We start from the raw sequence: 21,794 nt of genomic DNA, 5'->3' as shown, positions 1-21,794 counted from the left end.
CATTTACAGAAAACCTACACATTCACCAGCAGTCACTCTCATTCCCCCCCCTCCCAACAATATGGGATTATAAAAACCTTATATAACAGGGCAAAATGAATTAGTTCTGATAACAGTGCCATAACTACTGAACTTGACCACATTCTCACACTTTCTTAGCCAATGGCTACAATCCCCCAATAAATCCTAAGGAAATACAATCATACAACCACTTACAGATTACATAAAAAATTGGTATCGCTTATCTACTCACCCAAAGACCAGTCACACTCCCTAGACTTACCAGTTGTCTACCAAGTTTCTTGCAGTTGCAAATTGTCCTACTATGGCCAAACAGGCAGGACAGCCAATATCAGAATTTCTGAACACAAGGAATACACCAGTTCCACCATTACAGCCACTCAGGACTTGATGACCATGCTTTGGATAACAATGATATGCTGGAAGAAGACCACTCTATTACATCACAGCAAGTACAAATATGAAAGGCTATTCCTCGAATCTGCCTAAAGCCCTGAAAAAACTTTCCAAACCTCAACAAATTTGAGAACATGAGACTGCCCCAAATTTGGGAAGCACTCGTCCTTAGATCTTCAGTCCAATGGCCAAGACCATCCAATCTAGCTCACTAGGGGGGGGGAGGCCAATTAGGATTTGAGGCCTGATCTTTGGTTGCCTTTCTTCATTCTCATTTTCCAGTGTTAATGTATGTGTGCACATATCATTGTTTTTGTGATCCCTGATGATGGAAATGTAATGTTGCCAAAATATAGGAGAGTATTAATTAAAGTTGTTATAATTAATATTTTGGTATATGTTGTTATTTCCTGAAAAATAATACTTATGCTGTTAGGAATGGCCTGTGATCCGAAGATAGACATCATGAAGACATAAAAATGTTCTGGAAGCTATTGAAAAAATGCTTAGAAATAAAGGAAAGAGTTCTGTAAAAAAGAACAAGGGATATGACAAAAGTAATGTCAAAACTGAATATAATTATTATTATTAATTTATTTTTTATGTCTGGAGTAATTACTTTGAAAATCTGTTAAATGAAACAAGTAATAACAAAAAACAGTAGAATTTGAGAATACTCAAAGACAGGGCAACTGGGGATGTATATAATAACCTGGGATTGAAAAATCATCAGAAATTTGAAATGTGGAAAGGCTAGAATAGATGACATATGACAAGAAATCTCAAATATAAAAGTCAAAAATTTTACAGTGGCCACTGCATAATTCAGAGGGTCGAATTCCAGATGACTGGAGTAGAGCTATCATAGTACCCATCCATTAAAGAGAAAATAAAACTGAATGATTTATAGAGAAATTTTCCAGCTCAGTGTTAAAGCCAACATTTACACAAACATATTTGAAGAGATGCTAAGAAAAACTGTGGAAGGAAAACATAGAGAACAAGCCACATATTCAGGTCAAATAAAGATTATCATGACTAGATTTTCACTTTAAGACAAACAGTTGAGAAATGGAAATTTAATAAGGATTAAGTTTAAAATTTGGAAAAGCCATATGATAAGGTGTCAAGTTAGAACATCAGGGAAAGGAATTTGGCTGAGGAATGAGGCAGAGAGACCTGATATTGACTAAATTATTTTCTTCTCTGATTAGAAAAATGCTTTAGTAATGCATCACAGCAACTATGGAATTAACATCAACAGAAAAAATCTGAATCATTCATGCTTTGCAGATGACACCATTCTGTTAGCAAAAAATGAAGTTCAGAAAATGCTAAATGACCTTGACAGAGAAAGATGGGGAAAAAAGGTTTAAAGAGTAACATAACCAAAATTTATGACAAATTCAGACTAAACCGAAACAAAATTAACAGCAAATACTAACAAAAGTAGTGGATGACTATCTTGTCATCTACTGCTTTATGCAATCAGTTAGCATAAAGCTAACTGATTGCACAACTAAAAACCAGACAATTACACAGAATTATATAGAAACAAAGAATTTTGGTTGTTAAAGATTATCAGTTAGGAGATTTACTTGTATGTTTAAAAAGGAAGTTATTTAATATGTACATTATTCCAGTGTTTACCTATGGAAGTGAGAAATAGGAAAATGATGACAAAACAGGAAGACAAGTTGTATATCATCCAAAGTGCGCTAGAGAAGAGAATGCTCCCCATAACAACAAGAATTAGAAATAATAGACTTAGATGACTGGAATAGAGAATACTGAATGCTGTCAAGCATGTAAATGGAGACGGGCTGGTCCTATTAGCAGATTAACATATAACAAATTTATTCCATATAAATTTATTCAGTTGGCTACCAACCACATCAGCTTTGCTTATTCTGTTGTCTATTTCCAGATTTAACTGGTCATCTTCGTTAACCACTGTGCTTAAATAGCTGAAATATTTTACTCTGCCTATTTTCATTTTTGTTTTTTTATTGCTGATTTTCATGCCAAATTTGTTACAACTGTTACATTACATTTTAGTTAAAGAATTCTGGAGACTTGTACTAGATGTTTAGGAGTTCAACATCATCTGCATAAAGCAAAGAGCTAAGTTTGACATCTCCAATTCTAATATCAGGCTTGATGCCACTTTCTTTCATAATGTGATCCATATAGATGGATAAGAGTGGAGATGATGTGCATCCTTGTCATACACCTGATTTTATATCAAACTATCTTCCTGTATTTCCTTCAAATTTTAACTACTGACTTACAATTTAAATAATGACTATTATTTAATATTATTATTAAATAATAGTCATTATTATCTCTCTTAAATATATTATTTAAGAGAGAAATTACCCAAAAAACCAAACTAGCAGTATACAAGACCATGTTCAAACCAGTTTTAAGTTATGGATCTGAGAGTTGGGTTAGAAATAAAGCACTTGATCAAAGGCTCGAGAGCACAGATATGAGGTTTCTGAGAAAAATTTGTGGCGCAAACCAATGGCAGAATCATATTAAAAATGAAGATATTAGAAAGGGATTTGACATTATTAGTATTCAAGAATGTGTCAGCAGAGCTAATCTAAGTATGGCCACTTAAATTAAATGGGTGAGGAAAAGTTAACAAAACAGGTATTTATTGCCAAGATGGCAGGAAAGAGACCCAGATGAAGACCAAGGTCTAGGTGGATTGATTCAGTCAGAACTGCCGTAGAAGAACAAAATGTTAGATATGACAATGTGGGAGTGCTTACAAGTAATAGACTAATTTGGAGGAAAATTGTGGATAAGAGATTAATAATAATGTAAACTTAATCATGTAGTGCTGTCATAGTGATCTGAACACCCCTTGGGAGTATTTATCAGGAAATTGATGATGGTTTGAAAAATATGGAGACAAAATGCAAACATTATTTTTCGTTTATCAACGTTTTCTTCCAAATTAATATGTCATCAGATATCCAATATGGTCATGTCTAACATTTTGGTCTTCTGAGGAACTACCAGTGCATCAATCTACTTTGTTCTTGGTCATCCTCTGAGACTGCCTTTCAGGCATCATGCACCTGTTTTGCTAGTCTTTCTATTTAAGTGGTCATACCACTCAAGATTAGCTATGCTCACATATTCCTGAATGCTAATGTCAAGCTCCTTCATTAATTCAAAAATATCATTTTTTATATGATTCTGCCATTGTTCAATCCCCTCTGTTTTCTCATATCGGTGTCTAATTTCTTTCTTATTCTATATAGATTTATTCAACTGGCTATTCACCTTACTAACTTTGCGTATTCTGTTGTTGTCTATTTCCATATTTAATTTGCATTTTCACAAAGCTATGGGGAAATTGCTGAAACAATTTACTTGTTTTATAGCTTCTCCATTGAGAATGTACTTGATGATTTCCATATTTCTGCCTGTTTTCATAGTCTTTATTGTTGATTTTCATGCCAAATTTGCTCTACAGCAGTTATTTATTTTAGTTAGTCCTGAGGACTTGTTCTGGTTTATTTAGGGATATAACATCTGCATGTAGTAAAGAGCCAAGTTGAATATCACCAGTTTTGATATCAGGTTTAATGCTACTTTCCTTTGTAATGTGATTTCAGTGAAGATCATATCACAATGATGAATAAGAGCTCAGGTAGTGCTGATTTTTTATCAGACCATGTTCCTTTTCTTTCTTCCTTCAATTCTTATAGCTAACTTACAACTCAGATATAGTCTGTATAATGTCCTGTATATGCCATATAATTGTAAGGTTTTGAAAAACTTCTCTCTTGGCACGTTTTTCTTCAGCACCTTTCCATTCACTACTGTATATAGGCTTCTCCCATAAACATTAGCTAACATCCACCATTTTATGTTAGACTTTTGTAGATCATCATCCCTTCATTTTTTCCTTTGGTGACCTTTCCTTCTCTTTCCTCCTCTCGGTATCTGTTCACTACCTAATTTTGTCCATCTTTTATCTGTTAATCTGCTAATAGGACCAGCCCGTCTCCATTTACATGCTTGACAGCATTCAGTATTCTCTATTCCAGTCATCTAAGTCTATTATTTCTAATTCTTGTTGTTATGGGGAGCATTCTCTTTTCTAGTGCACTTTGGATGATATACAACTTGTCTTCCTGTTTTGTCATCATTTTCCTATTTCTCACTTCCATAGGTAAACACTGGAATAATGTACATATTAAATAACTTCCTTTTTAAACATACAAGTAAATCTCCTAACTGATAATCTTTAACAACCAAAATTCTTTGTTTCTATATAATTCTGTGTAATTGTCTGGTTTTTAGTTGTGCAATCAGTTAGCTTTATGCTAACTGATTGCATAAAGCAATAGATGACAAGATAGTCATCCACTACTTTTGTTAGTATTAGCTGTTAATTTTGTTTCGGTTTAGTCTGAATTTGTCATAAATTTTGGTTATGTTACTCTTTAAACCTTTTTTCCCCATCTTTCTCTGTCAAGGTCATTTAGCATTTTCTGAACTTCATTTTTTGCTAACAGAATGGTGTCATCTGCAAAGCATGAATGATTCAGATTTTTTCTGTTGATGTTAATTCCATAGTTGCTGTGATGCATTACTGATACATTACATCAGGAATTTAATGATGATGATGATGATGATAAATTTTTCGTCAGTGCGGTTAGCCTATTGGCTGTGTGCTTCGCAACCATATGACTGGGAAGGAGTGTCCTAGGTTTGATTCCCGTAGGTGACGTGAGGAGCTGAAGGATCTTCCTCAGCCATAGCCAAGTTAGCCGGTCTTGGGTATGGACAGTATGGTTTATTCCCCAGTTTATCCCGGGGGTTTTCATCCCGCAAAGCAGGCAAACCGGCCTTGAGAATTCAACACTATGGACATAGGATACACTATGGACATAGGGAGTAGGGCTGACTACGTTATCCTGTGAATGGTTTGAGGTCCGATGATTAATAAACCCTCGACACCGCAAGGTAAAAGGGTAAAAGGAAGATGAGATGAGATGATAAATTTTTCTATCCCTATTTCCTAGATACTGTATTATATTTTTCATAAGAATCTCTAAGCATATATTGTATATCAACTTTCCTTTAAAATAACCTATGATCTTTACAAACTACTCATATCATCATTTCCACACACAATATCTTCACGTAGCTTCAGCTCTCTTGAAATAACCTTGACACGTCATAATGACTTGCTGTTTCAATATTGCAAACACTTCTGTGGATTCCCAATAATGAAACAGGGTGTGACTGATCTTCATGTGAGTGCATGGGATAATGAATGCTCTACAAAGAGACACCACTAATAGAGTTATTGTAACAAGCACACCAATACAAGAAAAAACTATATACAAGTAATTTGTATAATTCACTGAATCTGTATGCTTCTACCTCTAACTCAAGTGCTGTAACTTGGCAGGTGCAACTGGTGCCCAGGTTGAAGGCCTGAAATGGGGTATAAAAAAAGTAAGTAATCAGTTATTTAAAGTAAAGAGCCAATAGCTTCATTTCGGCGATGTGAACATTATTTAAATTAAGGGGATATTAAATCCCACATTTTATAGTAGCTTTTATAGTAGTATATATAGTAGCTTTTATAGCTACTATATTCAGCATGAAACTATTTGATTCCGATTTTTGAGTTTCTTATTCAGTTTTAAAACAATGTGGGATTTAATATCCCCTTAATTTAAATAAGTAATCAGTATTATGTTTTTATTTTCAAATTTTAAATTTTGCTGTCATGGGGGCTGATACTGTAACGTTTTTGATTAAAGTTAAAAATTAACCAATCTATTTCAATTGTATTTGTTTTTTTTTGTTTTTTTTTTCCCAAAAAATGGGGGGGGGGGGGGCAAAAATAAAATCAAAAATCAAATAAAATAAAAAAATAAACAAAATAAACTTAAATAAGTAATCAGTATTATGTTTTCATTTTCAAATTTTAAATTTTGCTGTCGTGGGGGCCGATACTGTAACGTTTTTGATTAAAGTTAAAAATTAACCAATCTATTTCTATTGTATTTGTTTTTTTTTATTTTTTTTCCCAAAAAATGGGGGGGGGGGGAGCAAAAATAAAATCTTGCACAGGGCCCAGGAAAAGCTAGTTACGGCACTATCTAACTCAACAAATAACAATGAACTTTTTTTTTATATATATTTTCCTTTTTCTAATCTAGATTACCAGTACAGCAACCTCCTCAACAGAAAAGTTATTCTCCTCTAGGACTTACAAACACAATACTGACTGACTGTTCTTTTTCTTTAGTCTGTTTACATCCACTGCTGGATATAGTCTCGCACCCCCCCCCCCTCTTTCCTTCTGTCTTTAGCTAATATCCACCATCTTAAGTCAAGCCTCTGTAGATCATCCCTCTATTTTGTTCTTTGGTGATCTTTCCTTCTCTTGGTATCTGCTCAGTGCTTAATTTTGTCAATCTAGCTATTATATGATTTCAAATATCTGACTAGGAGAGATAACAAGGGTTTGTTATCAGTAATTACCTTACAAATGGTACAACTATGAATCAGAACTCCTCATCATCCTATCATTCTTCCAATGCCCTCAATTTTTTTTTGAAACCAATACTTTTTAGCTCCCACCTCCCCTAACCATTTCTCTAAATGTCACCTCACCCACAGGTAACCCAAATCACAATATGATAGAACAGACAAGCAGATTTATTACCATCTGCATGACAAGTTAAAACTCGCAGGTATGTTCTGTATACCACTTCACACAGGATTAAATGAAAGAGGACAACTGTGCTGTATTGAAACTTGTTATAGGTCTGTGAGACTATTATAGGTGTCAGCATCATTTATAAAAACACTCCCCCTAATCTCAATAAGTATAGCTTCATTAATTTGCCAAAGATCTAAGAAAGAATTATTCTGTGACTACATTTAGCATGACTTCTCTAAATTAATTTAATTTCTTATCTGTCCCCCCAAGAGGTACCCTGATAGGACTTTAGTTTCTATAATAATCTAACAGAGCTCTGAGTGTGTTTTATTACAGCTGCAATTTTTGCTCTGAAGATACTGGGTTGAAGTGCAACAAAATATTAGTAACTCAAATTACTTATTTCATTCCTCAAGTATTGTTTATACTCTAAAGAATGGTTGTGAATAACCACCAACACTAAAGTCTACCATTACATGAACTAGTATCCATGATGTCTCTGCTTTCCATCAAACCTGTTATAAATGAGTAGCAAATGGCCAAGATTTGTTTAACTACAAGTGAAACTACAAACTCATAAAATCTGCTTCTACTCTTCCATTTTATCTAACTCTATTCTCTGAAATAGTCTTCTTCAAGAAGTGTTCCCCAAAAGTTATAATCTCCAGCTTTTCAAGAAAAATATAAGCATACTTCTTATGCACGACACCAACGTGTTTTGGGTCTGCAGTTTCTTTTATGTGGAACTGATATTTAAAAAAAATAAAATAAAATAAAATAAAATAAACAAATAAAAAATGGTCTTGGCAGGCATATATAAACTACCCAGTTTTTGAAATTTATTATTATGGTTGTCTTTATATAAAAAAAAAAAAAGCAAGGTGAGAGGATTTTTTATTACTGCTTAAATAGTATCATTTCAAAAGAATTACTGAATAATCATTCTTTATATGAAAGGAATCTCAGAGATCATCCACATTTAAATGAGTTTAATTAGTATACTTTCTTCACTCTGATTCAAAAGTTTGGCTTTTTCTATCTGCTAAGAGCAAGATTCATTCCATGAATCTTACTCTTAGCAGATTCATGAAATGAATCTGTAAATTAATACTGTAAATTCCAGGAGTTTACAGTATTCTTTGTCATGTAACTTGAATTCTTATGAATAAACTGTCCACTCTGTCCAGAAGTAAGAAGGGGAAGAACATATGTAAAATATTGTATTTTACCACCATGAAAAATTGGGAAACAAGCAGGCTGTGTTTTGCTACAAACCACAGTATAAAAGTAGAAACAAAAGGAAAGAAGATTCCATCACATCACAGTTCCTTCAAATCTGCACGTCTATTATACCACTGTACCAGCCCAGGCATGTATAAATCCATAATTACATGGATGTGAAGTGTCCACTGAAGTTAATATAACCATTGGATATTATACAAAAAAATGATACAGATACAAAGCATATATTTTTGATATACTGATTCATATAGAAGGTTAGGTGGTTAAAGAAGCCAAATCTATGCTGCACAAAGTTATCATCTGCACAGAAACCTGAATTTTTTTTTTTTTTTTTTTAACAAAGAATCACTATAACACAGTGAAAATATATTTATCTGCAGCTGGAAAATGAATTGCTTTTCTCTTACATTGTCTCTATAATTTCTATAAGTATGTTGTTCTTGCTCTGAACAATGCTAGCAGTTTTTCTCCCTTTTATTTTTTTCCTATCAGCCACATGACAGGCTACTAAATCAATAGCACATCACTGTTGTATATGGCCAAAATTAAAATTACTAGGAAAATATTGAGGTCTTCGTTAGTGGATTATCAGGTTATCAGGTTGACTGCTTATTTATCAAAAGATTGCGCGTTTATTCAAATTTTGCATTAAGGGCCCAGATGTTTGTAAAGGTTGTGGCTTGTCTTTTAAAAAAACATTAATAGAGTGATTATGCTACTTTATATTAACTCATATCTTATATCATTAAACTGCATACTCAAAAATGATTAAGCAGTAAAATTACTCAGAGACAGCATGCTTAAATATCTTTGCATGTGCATAATTAATAATAAGAACAACAATAAAATCTACGCACCGCAGAAAGGGACAAAATTTGTTGCTTTACTCCTTCTTCATCTTCACATCCAGCCCATGGCGGATTCCCAGTTTCCTTGTCTTTGGAATTTTTGCTATTTACAAAGGCCTCTTGTTCTTTATTAAAATCAGCCAATATGCTCTGTAAGTTAAACATAATATTTTAAGAATGAAAATAAGTTTACTGCCTAAACACACACTTTCTCATGATAATACAGCTGACTCTCTATTATAAACTCAGAGGGATCATAAAAGTAATTTCTTATAGTGAATAGTTTGCTGTACTGAATTTTGTTTAGCATAGCATTCTATCTATGAAGCATTGGTTGGGGATTTTCAATAGTTTGTTATAATGAACAAATTTGTTATAGTGATGTTTTTATAGTGAGAGTTGACTGTACAACCATTTCAAATATATACAACATAACTTCAGTAATAAAGAATGACAACTGCATCTGTTGGTATACTTTAGCCTGTTTTCAAATACATTGTTCAGGTAGAGTTTGCAATCAAAGGGGAAGGAAAATATAATATAGTATTATATTATATAATTATAATTATATAAACAGTGTGTTTAAAACTACACTAATTACAATATCAACAAATGCTGTGGTGAAAAAATTAGCTACTAGGAACTTTCATTTACTGCCAAAAATCTCACATACTTATAATAAAAGACAATGCAATGCAATGGCATTTTGTAATAAACTAAATACCACAACTGCTTCTCCTCTTCCTCGTTTATTCCATCCACCTCTGTCCTTCGGAACAGCCTTCCTCATGAACTATTCCCAAATAACTACAATCTGCAACTCTTCAAAAAAACTATCCCAGTCCTCATCACCCCACACATGGAGCTAAAGTGCTCATAATTCATTTGATCCCTCATGTATGGGATCAATATAAAAAAATTTTTTTTAAATATTTTCATTAAATGAGAAAACTAGGTACATTGTTATAAATGCAGATATGCAATGAGAATTCAGTTAATGAAATAAATAATATACAACACTTTTTGTTATCGTCTTGTCTTGCACAAGACAATAACTTTTTTTTTTGTCCTGTGCAACAGATGATCAAAAACTCAGGAATTCTTCATATATTTTGAGGTTAGTAAATAGGTGGTTAATTTACAATTTTATTACACACACACACACACACACATCTCCAACAAACAATAGGTTGGTGAACCTATAATGCATTAATACCACAATAGAAGCTGGAAAGAGGGAAGCGACTGTTGATAATTTTTTAACAGCAAGAGGTTGTTACAGTTCTTGGACAAAAACTGGATGAGGAAGGAGGAACTGGTTGAGTAGGTCTGCAGTTGGACTCCAAGGACAGTAAACAGTTGACACTTTCTGCAAAGCACCACACCTCTTACAATGTATGGATTGCCCCTGTCAAATCCTGGAAAATCCAAGTGGGAGAGTCATTTTCATACTGGACTGTATCCATATCCTCAGCGGGTCTCCAAGATGAACAGGTTCTTGTCAACAGAGTAATGTATGGGAAGTTGGCAGATGGATTTGTAATCTTAGGACAAGAACTAGCCCAGTCAGGCTGGGATCTGAAGAGGATACGGTACTGTGCTAGGACCAGATGAAACCATCTGATGGAATGTTTGAGCCTGGACCAGTGTTGGGACCTTGTTGTGGAATGCCTCAGCCAACATGGTGCACTAAAAGGCCCATCCAGTGTGACCATTTTGGCATGTAACACTAACAGCCAACTAACAACTAGCAAGAACCATGAGAATCCAACTGTCTATTTAAAATGAACTACAATGGCCACTGGGAGGTATCCATTGAGATATGATGGCTGCTGCTCGCTGAATGTGTAACTGAAAAAATATCAGTGAACGACAGGTAATCATCAAAAGTGATTAGGATCCTCCCCGAGAGAATCATGGAATAATCCACATACAAGAATATGTTAGCCAATCTAATTAATGGCACTCCTTTGCTCGTCTTGATAAGGATACCCATCTACACCTGGTCAAGTGCAGTACAGATCCTCTAGCTGTAACTAAACATGGATCTAGTTGTCCACAATGCAGAGTGGGTGTTTAATAGAAAATAAATGACTGCCTCTCAAATAATAGTATGCTCTTGAGAACAATGGTGGAATAAATGAGCTGAACACCTAAATACTGGCCATATTGATTACTAGCTGCAATACTATTCCTATTTATAAGTGTATGGGTCACAGTGCCTATGCAGTTTAAGTTGGTTTAACATAGTTTTATTTTTGTTAATACAGTATGCTGTAAAAAAGTGCTGAATAACTACGATATATGTTAGAGTAAACCAGTTTATTAACAAAGAAATATGTTTATACATGATGATGATATGTACAGGGTGTTCGGGATAAATTTGACAGTTTCGTAAGGAAAAAGAAAATCTTCTTTGTATCTATTAAATTTAATGAATTGACAAAAAACATTACAGGCAGAGTTAATTACAATACTATCAACAAGATTTACTCAAAATAACCACCATTAGCATCGATCACAGCTTCAATCCTGCTTCGGAACCTCAAACAAGCTGATGCTACAGTCTCCCTGGGAAGGGCCGCAAAAACTGTTTTAATTTTATCCATTAACTGGGCTTTTGTATTACTGGAAGTGCGATTGGTGTCTTTTTCAACTGCGCCCCATACAAAATAATCCATGGGGTTAAGGTCTGGGGAGTTTGGAGGCCAAACATTTGGACTGGTGAAGTCGTAGAAATTTTCAGACAACCATTTTTGACTTTTCCCAGAAGTGTGGCAAGGGGCCGAATCCTGCTGCCATACATACGACCTACCATTGGCTACCCTTGTTATCCAGGGCTTGACTACAGTTAGCAACTCCACGAACAAAGCCCGAATTCCAATGCCAGGGTTCTTCAACACCTGTTCCTGCAGATTTGCGAGGAATTCTGCTGTACGAACGCAATCAGATCGTCTGCTAGGGATCTTTCTTCTTGCTACATCCTCGTAGTCACCATTGCAAGTCTCTAGTTCATGCCTGATTGTTTTTACTGTATTCAGGGAGCATTGGGCAGCAGTCGTAATATCCTTATTTTGATGGCGGGCACGAATCATCATGATACAAGTTATTCTCTTCCATGATTCAGGTGGGTTCCAGCTATCCATCCTTTCTGACATCTTGTATATGAATGAAGAAGGGTCCAAACTTTTAAATGAAGAGAAGTGTGTGTTAATACATGTAACTTACGGAAAAATATAATTAATTATAAATATGTCAAATTTATCCCGAACACCCTGTACATCCACAACTATCAGTGGAATCTTGGGTAAATAAAGCATTAACGACAGTAGATTATGTGCTCAAAATGGACACCTTGTCTTTCAAGACAGGTTTCGTAGTGCATGTGAAGGTTCCTGTCATCTTGGAGAACAAAGATTGGGCCATCTGCTGGATATATCGTGTAATTTTATCCCTCAGTTCAAAGTTTGAAGGTAGGTCACAGTGGAATATCCATTCCTCAACATACCTCACATGAACGCATCAAATGAGATGTGAAATCAGGAGAATATGAAGGGTATGGGAATTCTGTGAACCTCGAAATGAGCTTCCCAGGGAAGTGTTCTGATAAGCTCTAAAACAGTGTTTCTCAATGTGGGGCATATGCCCCATGGGGGGGGGATTTGAATATTTGGGATTGCAATTTGAAAATGTACATGTACATATGTATACATATTAATATTATACTTTTTCAGAACTTGGCTGACTATTATGCTAGAGGAGGAGGCATCAAAATCTTTGAGATGTTGAGGTGGGGCCTCAAGGTCTTTGAGACGTTGAGGTTGGGCATGATCCAAAAAACGTTGAGAAACACTGCCCTAGAACCATGTGATGTGTGACAAGTTGCTCAGTCCTTTTGGAATATCTGTGCACGAGATGGAATGTTTTTTGCATGACACATCTTATGCAAATCATGGGTGAACGGAACCAACACATTCTCAATATAGCATTCGCTATTCAAGGTCATGGTTACACCAACTCTTCAATGAAGTAGGGCCCAGTTATGCCATGGCCAGAAACCGCACACCATGCAGTGACCTTATTGCTGTGAAGAGGTTTCTCTGGGACAATTTGCTCTACCAACACCGTATGAATGAAAATAATGCTTGATAATAAATGTGCTTTCTTCCAATGTCAACACCATTGCTAAATGTAATGGCATAGACTCTACAAGTTCTATTCTGGTGATGTACATGCAGTCGAATGTGGCAAATCTCATAGTGCATGTACTGAAAGGGGGTGTCGAAGAAGTTCAGTACTGTTTTTTTTTTTTTGTGCGCCATTCCATATAATGGCATAGTGCACAAAAAAACTCATTATACTCTTGGTAAAATAATCAAGTGCAATTAGCAATACTAGTGGAAATGCAGAAATGGTGAGTCACTGCACCATTGGTCTAATTCTGCACCATAATATGAATGGTAGTTTCCATGCAAAGTTTCCAGTTGTGAGATTATGACTAAATGTCTAAGAATTCTGTGGAGCCCACTGCAATGGCATCACTGTGCTTCACTGAAAGGGTAGTGCTAGCCAGAGTTGCTTTTCATTCAAACTAGAAACTCTTACTTTTCTTTCTTTTGTACTACACAGGGGTGGGGAATGCCTAAAGATTCCCCACCTTCAGGCATTAGAAGGCCACATATAACTTTATGGATTTCTCATAAAGGCACACACTTCATATATGATAAATTTTTGCTAAAATTATAGAGAGGTTATGAAGATATTATGAATATTGATATCACAACATTAAAAATATATTAAAATTCTCAAGTGTTTTATTTATTTACAAAAAACCCTCAAGAACTCATTAATAATTCAAGAATAAAGTTCTACCAACTATCTCAACAGTTAATAAAATTGTTTATTTTATTATATTCTAGGAATACAAGCTTTACGTTAATCTATTTAACGAAGTAATACTAATGACCTATTTTAGATTGCTGATAAGAAGTGGATATTGGGTTTCAGCATTGTTGTCTTTAGTTTCAGTTGGTCTTCCTGGTGAGTGTTAATCATTTGTGATCTCAAGCATGTCTTAATTTGAACCATGTGTGAAAATGTTGATTCACAACAGTAGGTTGTGCTGAAACAAGAAAGTGTTGATGCATTTTTGGAAACTGCACAGCATTTTTCATATTTCAATGGGATCTTTTTACTGTCAAAATAGAGATTTCAGAATACTGTCTTGGGAGAGCTCAATCAGATCCATTTGTAAATTTTCAGGTGCACTAGAGACTTTACCCAGATGTGGTTGGAAAGCCAGTTTTAGTGAGTTTTCCTCTGCTCATAGAAGGAGCACCATCTGTGCATACACCTAACAAATTACACAACTTAAGCAGTGCTGGATTAAGGGGTGGGCAGACCGGGCAGTTGCCTGGGGGTGACAAAACTAAGGCCAGCAATAGAGCTTTATATCTATGCAACTTTGAAAAGGTGAAGTAGGATCTTATTTCTTATTAAAAGTCCATAGGGAGAGTGAAGAATGTATTGATAGCAACAATAAACGATAACAGTAAAATAAACCACGCTAGATAGCAGGGACTTCATTTTATAACAGTCATCATCACTATTCATTATGCATGATTTTTTTTTTTTTTTAATATTTAAGATAGGATGGATTGAAAAGAAATTAACTTAAAAATATCATGTACTATAAAGTTGTTTTAATTTAAGCTCAAATTATAAAAGTTTAGTAAACAAATCGAAAATGTACATAATATTCAGTAGGCGAGGTGGAAGAGTGTGCAAAAAGTTGAATATTGGTACGACGCGGAGCATTGGCTAAACCAATTAACTAATTTAAAACTCTATCGGAAAAGTTGTCAAACAAAGGCTTTCTCCATATTAATTCTAATTTTAGGTGTTAGTTCATTAAATTAGAATTATACAAGATCGTCTTTGTCCATTCTGTGTTTTTGTATGTATTTATATGTTTTGAAATTATTAAGTATTTCTTTTTGTTTTATTTGCCTGTCCTTGAAATTTATAATAATACTGGTGATTTAGTGGTAAGTTTTACATTTTATTATTTTTACTATTAAATCCCCTTTTATTGTTAATTCAATTTTTTTTTTTTAAGCATAGAAATTTGAAATTTCTAACCCTTCAAAATATCTTCTAAAAAATTATCTGGAGCAGAAAATCGTAAAAGAAAATTAGAAAAAGAAAGAAATATTTCCAAAAGTACAAAATATTTAATTAACTTCCTAAAATCAACAAATTCATCTTCACCTGACACTACTTCTTTTAACATTTTAATAAAAGAAGATGCATCACGTGATGAAAATTCTAGAGAATTAAACTCTCATGATATAAGTCCAAATGAAAAAGATCAAAAAAATGAAAATAATGATTTGCAAATTTCAAATTCAAAAGTGACAAATTTCAAAGAAAACCCGCAGAACATTTCTGAAAATACTTTTCAGTATAACGATCCTGCTACATGGCCCTTTCCCATTAAACGCTGCAGTTCTCGATTATATTTTTATCTTCAGATTTATTAGAAGATACCAGAGTTGAAAGCACTGATTTCGTTTATCCTGGAGATGCAGAAAATCGATCTTCTTCAGCATCAATGTATTATAGAATAACTCCAAATGGTGAAAAATATTTACGAAAATCACTTATTTATTCAGTGAGTGCCAACAGAGTATTTTGTATTTGCTGCAAATTATTTTACTCTAATAAAGTAACTTCAGCCTTAGGATCAGTTGGTCATTGTAAGTGGAAACATACTAATTACTTAAAGAGTCATGAAAATTCACCAGAACATATAAAAAAATTATTTCAAATGGGTTGAAACAAATATGAGATTTCAAAATAGTAAAACAATAGAAGAAATGCAGTCAGTCATTGTTAAAGAACGAGAGCACTGGAAAAATGTATTGAAATTATATTATTTTTATCAACCCATAATTTGGCTTTCTGCGGTTATATCCAAATAATGGCAATATTTTGGATTTGACAGAATTATTGAGTAAATATGATGTCATTAGGCACAAACATGTACATCGCATTTTGTCGAAGGAAACCCATGTAACATATTGCAGCAAAACTATTCAAAATGAAATAATTTCTCTTTTGGCATCAGCTGTTTGCGATGATATTGTTAAGCGTACTAAAGAAGCAAAATACTTTTCAATTATTTTAGATTGCACCCCAGATATTAGTCACAAAGAACATCTTTCTTTTACTCTACGATTCGTAGATTTAACAGAATCTATTTTAGTTATTCGAGAACATTTTGTTTCATTCTATGAAATCAATGAATCTACAGGAGAATCATTATATGATAAGATCATTAAGTTGCTTTTAGATTTAAAATTAAATATTAATGATATTAGAGGACAGGGCTATGATAATGGGTCCAATATGCAAGGGAAAAATAAAGGTGTTCAAGCTCGTTTACGGCAAGTAAATTCCCAAGCATTTTACATACCTTGTGGCTGCCATTCATTAAATTTAGTTATAGGCGATGCAGCAATGTCTTGCCCACAATCTGTTTCATTTTTTGGTGTTATTCAACAGCTTTATACATTATTTTCAGCATCCGTTGCTACATGGAAAATTTTAACTGATGATGCACCAAATTTCACTGTTAAAACAGTATGTGAAACTCGTTGGGAGAGTTGTATTGAATGCATAAAGTCAGTTAGGTATCAGATTGTCGAAATTTATGATGCACTGATAATACTTAGTAAAAATTCAACCGATGCAGCTACCAAATCTGAATCTTTAACACTAGCAGAAAAATTTTGGGATTATTCCTTTTTAGTTATGTTAGTGACGTGGTATGACAATCGGATTAACATAGTTAGCAAATCAATGCAAACAAAAAGTATGGATTTAAAAACAGTTATAAATTTATTAAAATCATGTACAGAATTCTTTAGACAATACCGTACACTAAAATTTGAAAATGCTTGGACTCAAGCTGAGGAATTAGCAAAGCTTTTAGGAATGGAGCCAATATTTACTGAAAAAAGAAGAATTCGTAGGAAGAAATTATTTAGTTATGAATCTGAAGACACTCTTGTTACTGTTGATGAGAGAACAAAGTTTAGAATAACGATATTCAACATCATTTTGGATGCTGGATTTTAATATCTATTTTGGATATTAACCTCTCTTGAAGAAAGATTTGAACAAATAAAAACGTATAAGCGAAATTGGGGTTTTCTTTTTAATATAACTAAAATAGGCGATTTAAATGAATTAAAAAAACAATGTATGGATTTGCATTCGATTCTTCATCATAAAAATAATAGTGACATTGATGGGAACGAGCTCTTTGAAGAAATTAAATCTCTAAACAGTTTACTTCTGGAAAACATCAATTCAATGTACTATTTTTTTTTTTTGTTAGTGAATAGAAATGATAAGTAGAAATCATGAAGTTACGAAATTATTAATCATTTGAGAAAACCTATACCTACTTACAATCAGGAAGTATTATAAAAAAAAAAAAAAAAAAAAAACCTTGGCGCGCCAAAGAAGGAGGAGTTTGCCCGTGGTGCAAAATTGTCTTAGTCCGGCCATGAACTTAAGCTTTGTTTCACAACCATTTCAGACAAATTATAGAGGCTACAACTCAGTTAGAATCTGGAGTACAACACACACACATATATATATTATTATTATCATCATCTAGGCCTCCATGGAGTCAAAAGACTCATTGTGGGAGGTCATATTTAGGAAATACAAAGTTTATCATACCACTTCTTGAATCTATTGACCGTTCCTGCATCAACCACTCTCTCAGGCAATGCATTCCAAGGTTCAACCACCCTCCATGCAAAGAAACCACTCCTCACCCTCTTGTACACAGCCTCCTTTTGTAACCTCCAGGGATGACCCCTTGTCATCGCTCCTTCCCGCCATTCCACCAAGTGAAAGAACTCTCCAATGTCTACCCTGTAACTGCCTCTCAACAGTTTAAAAGTTGTGATCATATCACCTCTCCTCCTCCTAACCACCAAACTCTGCAGTCCACATTCCCTCAGTCGATCCTCATAACTTATATTGTACAGTCCTGAAACCATCTTTGTTATCTGCCTCTGTACCTTTTCCACAGTCAATTTATTCCCTTCAAATCCTGGGGACCAAATCTAAGAACAATAGTCTAAGTGTGGTGTGATCAGGGGCTAATACAACAGAATGATAACTTTTTTATCTCTGCAGGTCAGCGTCCTTCTCAGTATTGCAGCAATCCTCTGGGTTACCTTCACCATATTTGCAATATGCTCCCTGAATTTCAGTTTTCTGTCAATCATCACCCCCAGATCTCTTGTCTCTCCTACCTCCTCCAGTACAGCTCCTCCAATTGAGTATGCATCCTCCCATCGCTGAATCCCAAACCTCAAGACTTTACATTTTGCTGCATTGAACCGACACCCCCATTCATTTGCTCATCTGTCCAGTTTATTCAAATCCTCTTGCAGGGCTGCCACATCTGCACTATTACTGATAACCCATCCCAGCTTCACATCATCTGCAAACAACTGAGTGCCCCCTTGCAATCCATTGACAATATCATTGATATAAAAGTTGAACAATACAGGTCCCAGTACTGAGCCCTGTGGAACACCACTTATAACCATCTGCTTCCTTGATATTCCCCACCATACACAACTCTCTGATACCTATCAGTCAGCCAATCCTGAATTCATTTAACTAACCCAACATTTAAACCCATGTGCTGCAACTTAAATATCAGCTTATCATGTGGCATCCTGTCAAACGCTTTTGCAAAATTCAAAAAAATGGCAGTATATGCTTTTCCCTCATCAACTGCTCGTCACTTTATTATAAAAGGCAGTCATATTACTAAAGGAAGAGCACCCTTAACAATTCCATGTTGATTCTCACAGATAACATTACCCTCATCTGCCCAACGCTGTGTACAGTCCCTCACTAATTTCTCCAAGACCTTAACAACTACTGATGACACACAAACAGGCCTATAATTAGACACTTCCAGTCTGCTACTGCCCTTATGCAGAGAGACAAGCTATATTACATTTCAAACAGTATGCACCTAACCTCTAGAGGAGAAATGTAAGATAGCTTGTCTCTCTCTCTCTATGTATCTATATAATATATATATATATATATATATATATATATATATTAGGAGAATTCATTTTTACTCGGTAGGAATATTATAAAATAAGTTTAATGACTATTACCGAGAGAGAAAAGATGGCAAGATATATTTAAAAGATACTACTAGTTTACTAGTTTCGTTACAAGAACATCATCAGGTATCATACTCAAAGAAATATATAAAAAATTACAGAGACTTAAAATTGTATTAACAGAACAAGTGAAAACAGTAGCATGTTTGAAAAAATGCAAGTATGAGTTCCATACAAACGAATACTACGCGCTGTCGTGAGTGCGCCAGTACTGAACAGAAGCAACGTGTGCGTCCGAGAGATTGTAACTCAGGCTGTTGTTGATATGAGAGGAATCTAGAGAAATTTCTCTTGATTCAACAATCTTTCTTTCGAGTTCATTGTAGCACACATGGATATTAGCAGTTTGAGTCCAGTTTACAATGTGCTGGCGGCCTTCGTCTGAGTTAGCAGAAAAGAGAACATGGCTAGAGAGAGCGATAGCTCTAGTCCTGTTATAGGAGATATCTCTACGGTGTTCATCCAAACGTAGAAGGATGGATTTGGCAGTCTGTCCATAATAAGGCTTTCCGCAATCACACAAAATCTTGTACACTCCTGGAAACTGAGTAGGAAGATGTTTCTGTTTATGTTTGCAAAGTAATGAACGAAGTTTTGGAAGCGTAGTGTAGCACGTTTTGAAGTTAAATTTCTTGAGAATCTTTGCCAGTTTTGGTGAAAGAGAGCTGATGTAAGGTAAGGAGATGAAGGCTCTTGGGGGAGAGGGATCTTCAGCAGTAGTTGAGTGCCTGGGGGAAAGAAATTTGTCAATCTTCTTTGGAGAGAAGCCATTGTTAATAAACGTTTTTTTAAGAAAACTGAGTTCATTTATAATTTCTGTTTCTTCGGTAAGTAATGATTTGGCTCGGTGGGCTAAAGTAGAAATAATACCACATTTTTGTGGAGGATAATGATGGGAGGAAGCATGAAGGTATCTGTCAGTATGAGTAGGCTTTCTAAAAATTGAGATTTTAATGTTCTCAGCACATCTGGTAAGTTTGAGGTCTAAAAAGGGAAGACAGTCATCCGATTCCAGTTCGAGGGTGAAAGAGATTTTTTCGTGGCACTTGTTTAGGTGGTCTAAAAATAAATAGAGGTTATTGACGCCGTCTTCCCAGATGAGGAAAATATCATCAATATATCGGAACCAGACTTTTGGTTTAAAGTGAAAGGAGTTAATAGCTTTTCCTTCAAATTCGTTGAGAAATATATCCGCAAGAATCGGAGAGAGTGGGCTGCCCATAGCCAGACCTGCGTTTTGTAAGTAGATCTTGTTATCATATTTGAAGTATCCTGACTTTATGCAATGGGAGAGAAGAGCAAAGAGTTTTTTTGATAATTTATTCTTGAGAAGATCGAGGACTTCTTGAGCAGGAACATTTGTAAAGAGAGAAACAATATCAAAACTTGCCATTAAATCTGTTTTTTTAAGTTTGATGTCCTTGATTTTAGAAACAAAATCTGCAGAGTTTTTAATATGTGAAGAAGAAATTCCAGAAAGATTTCTTAGAAAACTCGCTAGAAATTTGGAGAGATTATAAGTGGGAGAGTGTATGCCCTCAACTATAGGTCTGAGTGGGCAGTTATTTTTGTGAATCTTGGCGAGACCATACAGTCGAGGTATCAAGGGATGAAGCGACCGAAGAGAAAGCCGAATGTTTTTTTGTAACTCTAAGGTGGTTTTTAATAAATTATTAGTTCTATTATGTAGTTCCATCGTAGGGTCATTAGCAATTTCTGAGTAGGTATCACTATTTAAAAGTTCCAAGATTTTATTATGGTAATCAGACTTGTTTAAGATGACAGTTGCATTCCCTTTGTCTGCGGGAATGATAACTATGTTACTATTATCTTTTAAGGACTTGATAGCTTTCCTTTCAGAGTAAGAAATTTCCTACTCAGTTTCCAGGAGTGTACAAGATTTTGTGTGATTGCGGAAAGCCTTATTATGGACAGACTGCCAAATCCATCCTTCTACGTTTGGATGAACACCGTAGAGATATCTCCTATAACAGGACTAGAGCTAGCGCTCTCTCTAGCCACGTTCTCTTTTCTGCTAATTCAGACGAAGGCCGCCAGCACATTGTAAACTGGACTCAAACTGCTAATATCCATGTGTGCTACGATGAACTCGAAAGAAAGATTGTTGAATCAAGAGAAATTTCTCTAGATTCCTCTCATATCAACAACAGCCTGAGTTACAATCTCTCGGACGCACACGTTGCTTCTGTTCAGTACTGGCGCACTCGCGACAGCACGTAGTATTCGTTTGTATGGAACTCATACTTGCATTTTTTCAAACATGCTACTGTTTTCACTTGTTCTGTTAATACAATTTTAAGTCTCTGTAATTTTTTATATATT

General features: G+C 34.8%; 1 protein-coding gene across 6 annotated transcripts in view; it reads right to left on the bottom strand.

Annotated features, from left to right (window-relative positions):
* Nucleotides 1–21,794, bottom strand: part of Sap47 (Synapse-associated protein 47kD) — a 245,299-nt gene that overhangs the window by 180,676 nt on the left and 42,829 nt on the right. For all 6 annotated transcript variants that reach the window (XM_090395268.1, XM_090395269.1, XM_090395271.1 and 3 more), the window contains exon 3: nucleotides 9,226–9,366. In XM_090395268.1, the coding sequence (XP_090251394.1) occupies nucleotides 9,226–9,366 (141 nt within the window). The remainder of the gene's footprint in view (nucleotides 1–9,225; nucleotides 9,367–21,794) is intronic.

The sequence above is a fragment of the Typopeltis vanoorti genome, chromosome 7, assembly GCF_054136105.1.
Source record: "Typopeltis vanoorti isolate ZY-2024b chromosome 7, IOZ_Tvanoo_1.0, whole genome shotgun sequence".
Lineage (NCBI taxonomy): Eukaryota > Metazoa > Arthropoda > Arachnida > Uropygi > Thelyphonidae > Typopeltis > Typopeltis vanoorti.
This window is presented reverse-complemented; position numbering and strand designations above follow the sequence as displayed.